The sequence below is a fragment of the Pelophylax lessonae genome (genome assembly GCF_965119305.1).
Source record: "Pelophylax lessonae genome assembly, chromosome: 4".
NCBI classification, from domain to species: Eukaryota; Metazoa; Chordata; class Amphibia; order Anura; family Ranidae; genus Pelophylax; species Pelophylax lessonae.
This window is the reverse complement of record NC_138771.1, coordinates 649,986,127-649,996,319: the sequence shown is the minus strand read 5'-3', so window position 1 is coordinate 649,996,319 and position 10,193 is coordinate 649,986,127. Positions and strand designations below refer to the sequence as shown.

Genomic DNA, 10,193 nt, shown 5'->3' with positions numbered 1-10,193 from the left:
ACCTCAAGGGCACATCAGAGCCTTTCCCCTATCAGAGATGAGAAACACATTCCAGTATCCCCAAGTCTTCACATATCTATCTCGCTTATGAAGCGCTGTAAGGGTCAGGTCCTCCATCTTGTTGATGTCTTCCAGTCTGCGCATACAGTCCCCTATGGAGGGGGACCGTGTAGTCTTCCAATAGAGTGGAATGCATGACCTCGCCGCCGCCAGTACATGGGGCACGATCGACTTTTTATATTTCCGCATGGGGATGCTGGAGAGTTGTAGGATGTAGAAAGCCGGAGTGTCAGGTATGGCATGGTCCGTGAGGTCCCGTAGGAGAGAGCCCACTGCCACCCAAAAGTCCCTTAATTTGGGGCAAGACCAGAAGATGGGCAATAAAGTGCCGCATTCCTCCTGGCACCGCCAGCACAGATTAGACGTACCCGGGAACATTTTACTCAGTAAAGACGGAACCCTATACCACCGCGTCAGTACCTTATAATTAGATTCCTGCAACTTCGTACAGGTTGGGGTCTTCAGAGCACTGGCGTAAAGATTAGCACGTTGAGCCGATGAGAGCGTCAGTTGGAGGTCCCGTTCCCATTTGGAAATGTACGCAGGCGTGAAGTCTTCCGGAGGAGTAACCAGTATGGCGTAGGTTTGCGATAAAGTGTGGGGAAGAGTCCCTTCACCAGAGCATAAAACTTCATATGGTGTAAGTTCCCGGCTGAAAAGGTCAGGCGAAGGCAAAGAGTGCAGGAAATGGCGTAGTTGAGCCGCCTGCCAGAACGTCAGAGTATATGGACCAGAGGAGTCCGTTAGGCAAGCAATTGACGGCCAGCCGTCTGCCCGTAGAAAATGGGTGGCCGCGCCCCGATCCCGGGCCAAAAGAGAAAGGAATTGCTTTTCCACGGTCCCTGGTTGAAAGTCTGGGTTACCCAGCACCGGGAATAAAGGGGAGGTAGAGGAGGACACCGACGGGTTGGAAAGGAGGGAGGCCGTTACCGCTAAAGTAACCCCAATAGTCGGGTGTGATTTCAGGGATTGTGGGCACGAATCTCGGCACCACGGAGCGCTGCCCAGCGGAATCGGTGATTGAGCCCGCTCCAACTGCACCCACAGTTTATTGTCCCCATGACGCCGCCAGTCCAGCAGACGGCTAAGATGAACTGCTTGGTAGTATTTCATCACATCGGGGAGAGCAATGCCTCCGCATCGCTTAGGAAGGGACAAGAGGGAACGAGCTATACGCGGTGAGCCGGAGCGCGAAATGTATTGCACGAGCAAGGAATGGAGCTGTCGGAAGAAAGGCGACGGCAGTCTTATCGGCAGGGCCTGAAGAAGGTATAAAACCTTGGGGAGAATTGACATCTTAACCAAATTACAGCGTCCGAACCAAGAGTGAATACCTTTGGACCACACCGCCAGGAGCTGGCGGATGGTAACCAACAATGGGGAGAAATTGAGGGCGTACAGGGAGGAGAGGTCAGGGGCAATACGGGTGCCCAGATACGTCAGTGCCCCGGAGGTCCAACGGAAGGGCAAGGATGAAGTCACCTGCGACAGGAGAGCCGGTGGCATCGCCACTCCCATCGCTTCAGATTTGCCCAGATTGATCTTCAAGTTGGAACATGAACCGTAGAGGTCCAGTTCCCGGAGGAGATTGGGGGCAGAGATCACTGGGTTAGAGAGGGAGAACAACATATCGTCCGCGTAGGCCGATACCTTGCACTCCAAGTCCCCCACTCGTATCCCCGAAATATCAGGGTTGGCCCTGACCCTGCAGAGAAAGGGCTCCAAGGAGAGCGCGTAGAGCAGAGGGGAGAGGGGACAACCCTGACGGGTGCCGTTTGCGATGTTGAATGACTCCGACAAGATCCCATTACACTTCACCTGGGCGGTGGGGTTCGAATAGATGTGGCCAATCCAGGATAACATAGAGGAGCCAAGTCCAATCGACCGCAGCGTGGCTGTCATAAACCGCCAGCTGACGCGGTCGAAGGCTTTCTCCGCATCCGTGTTCAGAAGGACACAAGGCTTCTTTGATGTTTGAGCTAAGTGGATGAGATTAAGCACTTTGGACGTGTTGTCACGCGCTTCACGGGTGGAGATGAATCCCACCTGATCCAGGTGCACGAGGCGTGGCATAAGAGGGCCCAGGCGGGACGCTATGATCTTGGAGAAGACCTTCAAGTCAATGTTCAGCAACGAGATCGGGCGATAGCTACTACAGAGAGCCGGGTCCTTCCCTTCCTTCGGGATCAAGGAGATATGTGCCCTCAACGAGTCGGTCGGAAAGGCCGATTTGTTAGATCCGAGGAGGTTCAGCCACTCCAGCCAGTGGGGACCCAGGATCTGGAAGAATGTAGAATAATAGGGGAGGGTGAACCCATCCGGGCCCGGGGCTTTGCCAACTTTAAAAGAGCCCAAGGCCCCCTGTAATTCCAGTAGAGAGATCGGAGCCTCCAGTTGTTCCCTCTCCTCTACCGAAAGACTGGGCAAACATGCCGAGGACACATAGTCCTCAATATGTGCCGAGGGGACCGCTTGGGGTGGAAGGTTGTATAGGTCAGAATAAAACGCCCGGAACTCCTCAGCAATCAATCTGGGCAGAGCTACCTTGCTCCCTCCCGTGGAGCGAACGTGGGGAATATAACTCGCCATACGTTGAGCGCGGACGGAGGTCGCCAGCAAATGACCACATTTATCGCCAGACGAATAGAAGGCTTGACGTGACCGTTGAAGGTCCGCCTTGGCCTTCGTGAAGAGCAGGTCTTTCACCTTCTGTCGTAGGGAGAAAAGTTCCCTCTCGTCATCCCTGGTTAACGAGCGTTTATGCCTAGCTTCTAGCACGTGGATATCCGCCAGCAGCTTGTTCAAGAGCTGAAGGCGGGCTTTCTTGATACGGGAGCCATGTTTGATGAATAGGCCCCGAATCACGGTCTTGTGTGCCTCCCACACCATACCCGGGTCGCAGCCCTCCGTGGTGTTTTCTCTGAAATAATTAGTTAGTTCCTGCAAGATTTCAGCATGAACGTCGGGATTTTGCAGAAGAGAATCGCTAAGGCGCCACACCCTGGTCCCCCCACCCTCACCATCTGCCAGGCCATACAGCATGGAGACCGGGGCGTGATCCGAGAAGGTTATCGCACCAATCTCCGTGTCCCGCACTGCGTGCAACTGACGGTGGGGCACCAAAAAGAAGTCAATACGCGAGTAGGTTTTGTGGGGTGAAGAGAAAAAGGTGTAGTCGCGCTCACTACCATGCTGCAGGCGCCAGGCATCCACTAGCTGGGTATTGTGGAGTGCTTGCAAGAAGCGCTTCCGCACGCCATGGGGAATCGAGGAGGTCCCGGAGGAGGTATCAATCGACGGGACCAAGGGAATATTGAAGTCCCCCCCTAGAATCAGTTGACCCACTTGGAAGTCGGCAAGCTTATCCAGAACGTCAGCCAGGAAACCATCCTGGCCTTCGTTAGGGGTGTAGACACAGGCGAACATCAAGCGGTGTGAGCAGACCGTCCCCTTGAGAAACAAGAAGCGCCCGCCCGGGTCTAGCAGCGAGGCCTCGCACTTCCACGGAATTCTAGCTGACAGCAAGATGGAGACACCTTTGGACTTCGCCACGGCATTAGTAGCGTGATACAAGAAGGGGTAGAATCTGTTTTTAAGGAGCGGAAGGCGGTCATCTCTGAAATGGGTCTCCTGAATGAAGGCGACGTCAGCATGGGAGCGGAGCAACTAATTCAGGAGTACTTTCCGCTTCTCCGGTACATTGAGCCCTTTAGCATTCAGGGAATACAACCTGAGGGTGTCCATGGCCTAGCACCGTGCCCCCCCCACCCACCTAGGGAGGAAGGTAAAGAAAGGGAAGGGGAGGTAGGGAGGGAGGCCGGAAGAAATGGAGGGGAAGGGTGGAAGAAAGTGGGGGAGGGAAGTGGGAAGGAGAAAAAAGGGGGGAAAAGGACGCTCCCTCAAGGAGGGAAGAAGACGGGGGGAAGACGAACAGTAGACAAAGACAGGGATAAGTGGGTAGTACCCGAGGAAACTAATAGAGCAGAAATACTGCACTAGCACCAGGGCGACCAGCACCCTTAGTGCCAACCTACTGGGGGTCGAGGGTGGAGATGAACCAACCAAAATCTGTGCGGGTCCGGCCCACCTAGCTAAAAGGGAAAGACAACATAATGACAATGAGGGGAAGCAACAGAAAATCAGCTCGGAAGCTGTAGGACGATTACAGGGGCATGCGAGGTAGAAGTCAGCACCCCAGTCCGCCGCATCCCGCACCCAAGCCGGAAAATCCGGCATCAAGCCAGTCGCGGCAAACCGTGGCGCCGAGATGGACCAAGCAGAGCATCCCATTAAGTATTTCAGAACTAGTGCAATGTAAAGTAACCCCGGCAGACGCCAAGGTAGACAGACAAAAGGCAGGCAAGAGTAAATAACACTCAAGACCCCTATGGCGTATCATGCCCCGGTGAGACCGCACGGTAGAACCACGCCGTCCCTCCAGGGGGATCGCACCACCGGGGTCATATAACCCGGTATAATATAACAACTAATACGCCCCAGGGTGACAATACAGGGGATGCCCCCACACGAGTGAGGCGTCCCAATGATGTAGTGGCCACCAACTTCCAGGCCATCCTGCGTTACCTTGTATGCGAACACTATCTCGCTAGGAAGACGGTGCTCGTCCCCGGATCCCCCCTCCCGACTAGGCAGCCCGTTATCATAGGATCGCATCACCGCAAGTCACCCCCAGGAGAACAGTCCCATGCACCCCATCCACCCCTCCACCCCGGCCCCACATATCAATACAGTGCCCCCGAACCTTCCCAGATGTGCACCGAAGAGGGTAGCCTGGAGGGTCATCCCATAGCGCTAAGTCCTAGCATAAAAGAGAAACACCAATAACATACAGTATATTTAACCATCAGGGATTCATGTAGGTGGCCTGGGGGGGAGAAGGGGGGGCGGCCCAGGAGTAAGCCGAACCACCACTCCGGCGAGTTGCAAGCACCAGGCCAGGGGGTGCATAAGGGTGTCTCATCAAGTCGAGATGCCAATCCAGGTCAGAGAGCAACGTCCACAAATCCATCCGGGGAAATATCCATAAGCACTGGACGGCAGGGGGCTATTCATAGTCCACAGTCCGGGGGAGATAGGCAGGAAGAGCAAATGTCGGATTAAGGGCACAACCAGCAGGGTTCTCAGTAGCCAAAGCACACCAGCGGCCTCATTGCTCCCTGGGGACTTCTGCAGAACGCGGCCTGGAGCCCCGGCGAGACCTCTGCGGGCGGGGGAGCTGAAGGGGCCCCCACTCGGGGCAGATCTGCGATCTGACGGACGGGGAAGCAAAACCAGCCAATCCGGAACTTGGATAGGATCCGCCTCGAGGAAAGCAAACAATGCTGGGAGTTCCGCCTGGGATCTCAAAGTGAAGGACGAGTTAGTCTTCCGAAAGGTGACAGAAAGGGGATAGCCCCATCTGTAAGTGGCCCCCGATCTCCTAGCCAAGTCCAGCAGTGGGCGCAGCAATGCCCTACGATAGAGAGTAGCCCGGGACAGGTCAGGCAGCAATTTCAGGGGTGCTCCATCAAAGTCTAGGGTGCCCGCGTCCCAAGCCTTCCTTATAATTATTTCTCTGTGGGAGAACCTGTGTAGGCGACATACCACATCCCTGGGTCTGTCGGGGTCAGGGGAGCGCGGACCCAGCGCCCTGTGGACACAGTCGAACTCCAGGTTGGCAGGCATAGACTCCCCTAGAAGTTGGGCAAAGATGGCAGAGACGGTTTCCTGCAGGTCCTCAGGGCCAGTCGCCTCAGGAAGTCCTTTGAGCCGCACATTGTTCCTTCTGCTGCGGTCTTCAATGTCCTCCATGTGCAGCTGCATTGCCATGGTGGACGTGACTTGGCTCTGTTGCACCACCTCCAGAGCACCCACCCTGCGTTCCATGGCTGCAAGGGCAGTCTCCCCAGCAGTCACACGACCCGAGACCTGCTGCACTTCGGTCCGGACCTCCTGGATAGCCCTCTGATGAGCAGTCTCGAGGCGGCCCACTATGGCCTCGATGTCTGCTTTGCTTGGCAGAGCCCGCAGCAGGGCACGGAGTTCGTCATCCACCCCCCCTCGTTGTGTAAACGAGGAGGTTTCCGGCTCACTCGGGCGGAGGGCAGCTGGGGTAGTGGAAAGTGCGTCCGAGGCAGCTGAGGATGCCGGAGATGCCGGCGGTACGTCCCCCGAGACATGCGGTGAGGAGCTGGGCGCCGCCATATTGGCCGCAGCGGCGGGAGTTTGAGAGGGGGAGAAAAAAGTACTTATATCTCCTCTCACCGGTGCTCTGCGGGGGGTTGACGATTGCCCAGGTGTTCCCCTAGTCTTCCGGCGTCTCGCAGACCGCATCCCCTCCGTCGGCAGACAATGTAAGCATGGTTAGGCACGGACAGGCACGGAGCTCACAGCAAGAGCAGCTTCAGCCGGCCATGTCCAGACCACGCCCCCCTCCAATATGTATTCTATGATACACACAATTGAAGAAATTATATAAAATTTTATAAAATTGTAAACTTAGAATCTGTATATTGAAATGTCCCCGAATTCGCACAGCTGTCATAAATAATCCCTGTGATGCGTCCAGTATGCAAATTTCCTATGAGCTCCTTCCAGTGGCCATAATGCAGTATTTTCCTGAAATTTGATTCTCAGCCTCTTTAAGTGACCATAATGCGGTATCTTCTTGAAATGTGATCCTCACCTCCATCTAGTGGCCAGAATGCAGTATTTACCTGAAATTTAATTGCCAGCTCCATCAAGTGACCATAAAGTGGTATCTTCCTGAAATAGGATCCTCAGCTCATTCTAGTGGCCAGAATGCAGTAGTAACCTAAAATTTGATCCTCAGCTCCATCAAGTGGTTATAATGTGGTATTTTCCTGAAATAGGATCCTCAGCTCCAGCTAGTGGCCATAATGTGGTATTATCCTAACATTTTATCCTCACCTCGATCTAGTGGCCAGAGAAGTATTTACCTTAAATTTGATCCTCAGCTCAATCTAATGGCCATAATGTGGTATCCTGCTGAAATATGACCCACAGCTCCATCTAGTGGTCAAAATGAGGTGTTTTCCTGAAATATAATCATCAGCTCCATCTAGTTGCCATAAGGTGATATTTTCCTGAAATTTGATCTTCAGCTCCATCTAGTGGTCATAATGCGGTATCTTCCTGAGATTTGATCCTCAGCTCTATCTAGTGGTCATAATGCAGTATCTTCCTGAGATTTGATCCTCAGCTCCATATAGTGGTCATAATGCAGTATCTCCTGAGATTTGATTCTCCACTCCATCTAGTGGTCATAATGCGGTATCTTCCTGAGATTTGATCCTCCGCTCCATCTAGTGGCCATACGGTGATATTTTCCTGAAATATGATCTTCCACTTCATCTAGTGGCCATAAGGTGATATTTTCCTTAAATTTGATCCTGAGCTCTATCTGGTGGTCATAATGTGGTATCTTCCTGAAATTTGATCATCAGGTCCATTTAGTAGCCATAATGTGGTATCTTCCTGAAATGTGATCCCCAGCTCCATCTAGTGGCCATAATCAGATATTGTCTGAAAATTTGATTTTTAGCTCCCTCTAGTGGCCATAAGGCGGTATTTTCCTGACATTTGGTCCTGTGCTCTATCTAGTGGTCAAAATGCGGTATCTACCTGAAATTTGATCTTCAGCTCCATCTAGTGGCCATAATGTGTTTTTTTTCCTGATTGAGGTAATATGGCCACTAGATGGAGCTAACAATCTTCAGTAATAAACATATTAGACACTTGGATTATTTATGACACCTGTGGGAATGTGGTGCATGACATTCATACACTGGATTTTCTTTTTTTTTATAATTAGACCCCTTAAAATATAATAAAATAAAATAGACCACCATCACAACGGATCACATTTATAAATATGTAAAAAGAATAAAGATAATGAGGAATTGGTTATCTTACCGCGTAGATGAGGGCATGTGCAAATGAGGTGCTGGCGAGGATCAGCACCGCCGATACCAGCAGGTGATGCAGGGGAGAGATGGGCTTCATCTTGTGTACCAGATTCTGCAAACAGAAGGACCCATGTATTAAATTAGTGACTCTAATCCACGTAGCATTTCAGAAATTGAAGCCTCTCATGAGGATTTTCTGGGTGCTTGAGAGGAAGTGCCAGCACTGTCACAAGTAAGGAAGGGGGTAAGTCACCTGTTCCCCTTACATTTTACTAAAAAACAGCCACAGTCTAAGAAGAAAATCCTTTTCCCTGCCAGCATACTGCAGAGATCAACCCTCTCTCACTAAGTGGAAGCAGTGGTCTCTCTGCAGAGGTTTGACTAAACTGAGGGTGTGTCAGACCTCTGCAGAGAGACCACTCTCTGATATACATGCTACAAGCAGATCCTAAAACCAATCAGATGGCTTTGATTCTTCTAATCGGCTCACCAAACCTGTGTGGACACCTATGGGGTTGGTGTGCACTCCATGGAACATCAGTGCGGCACACTGGCTTGCATTTGAGTTGCTTCTGTTTGCTTCCCTGCTGACCTCTATGGGGATAGGCAGTTCAGATGTAATATGATAGGAATGATAGGAGAACTTCCTTCCCTGGAGTACAGAGTCCATCAGGTGTAGAGATAATCCTGAGTGACCACAGCTCTGGGGAATCCAAAGGAAGAGTAAAGCCCGTACTTCAGATCCTCCTATACTACATAGGCACCATTGGAAGTAAAAGGGGATGTATATAGAAAGCTTGTGTATTTCGTTTCGGATGGGGTAAGGAAGGGTTAGGACCCCGGATGCGCAACCCCTGGAACTCCTGGGTTTTACCCAGTGTCAGAACTGCAGCCAATTAGAAGACGGCTTTCCTTACTGGTGTGGGCCCCACCGTTGCTATACATGCTTCAATAGCGAGATTTACTAGAACTGCAGAGAGTAAAATCTTGTGCAGCTGTGCATGGTAGCCAATCAGCTTTCAACTTCAGCTTGTTACATTAAGCTTTGACAAAAAAAAAAGAAAAGAAAAACAAAAACCTGGAAGCTGATTGGTTACTATGCAGAGCCATACCAGATTTTGCACTCCTAAGGTTTAGTAAATCTCTCCCCAAGTGTCTTCCTGTGCACCCCAATGTCATAAAGTGCACTCTAGTCCCCTGTGTCATCTAGCTACTCTAGTGCTTACCAGAGCATCCCGTTTCATCTTGGGACTCCAGTGCGCCCTTGTGCGTCCTATGACACCATTGTATCCCAGGCAGCTCTTCCGATTGGCAGTGTGGCAAATAAGGGAAAAAGCTTTCCCAATTGGCGCAGCTCCAAATTGCGAAGCGTCAGGTTGCCATGCTTTACCTGAGCTCACTGTTGCTATACCTACCTGCCCCTGTGACTGAGTGACCTGCTGTGCACCCCACTGCAATCTAGTAACTCCAGTGCCCCGGTCTCATCTAGTGCCCCTTCTGTGCCCTGCCGTGTCAACTACTGACTCCAAGTGACCTTCTGTGCAGCCCAGTGTCATCTAGTGCGCTCCAGTGCCCCCCGTATCATCCACTGACTCCAAATAACCTTCTGTGCACCCCAGTGTCATCTAGTGCACCTTCTGGTCACCCCTGTGTGACCCACTGACTCCAAGTGACCTTCTGTGCACCCAGTGTCATGTAGTGCACCTTGTTGTCACCCCTGTGTGACCCACTGACTCCAAGTGACCTTCTGTGCACCCAAGTGTCATCTAGTGCGCTCCAGTGCCCCCCGTATAATCCACTGACTCCAAGTGACCTTCAGTGCACCCCAGTGTCATCTAGTGCACCTTCTGTTCACCCCCGTGTGACCCACTGACTCCAAGTGACCTTCTGTGCACCCAAGTGTCATCCACTAACTCCAAGTGAGCTTATTTACAGCCCCGTGTCATCTAGTGCACTTTCTGTGCACCACCGAGTCGCCCACTGACTCCAAGTGACCTTCTGTGCACCCCAGTGTCATCTAGTGCACTCCCGAGTCACCCACTGACTCTAAGTGACCTTCTGTGCACCCAAGTGTCATCCACGGACTCCAAGTGGCTTTCTGTGCACCCCCGAGTCACGCACTGACTCAAAATGACTTTCTGTGCACACCAGTGTCATCCACTAACTACAAGTGACCTTCTTTGCACCCAAGTGTCCTCTAGAGCA

The 10,193-nt window shown here is 52.0% G+C and overlaps 1 protein-coding gene across 1 annotated transcript in view; it reads right to left on the bottom strand.

Annotated features, from left to right (window-relative positions):
* Positions 1-8,085, bottom strand: part of RNF167 (ring finger protein 167) — a gene marked incomplete at its 5' end in the record, with an annotated part of 52,699 nt that extends 44,614 nt beyond the window's left edge. Inside the window, one exon of the mRNA XM_082256258.1 lies at positions 7,996-8,085. Coding sequence (XP_082112384.1) covers positions 7,996-8,085 — 90 coding nt within the window. The remainder of the gene's footprint in view (positions 1-7,995) is intronic.
* Positions 8,086-10,193: the final 2,108 nt, after the last annotated feature.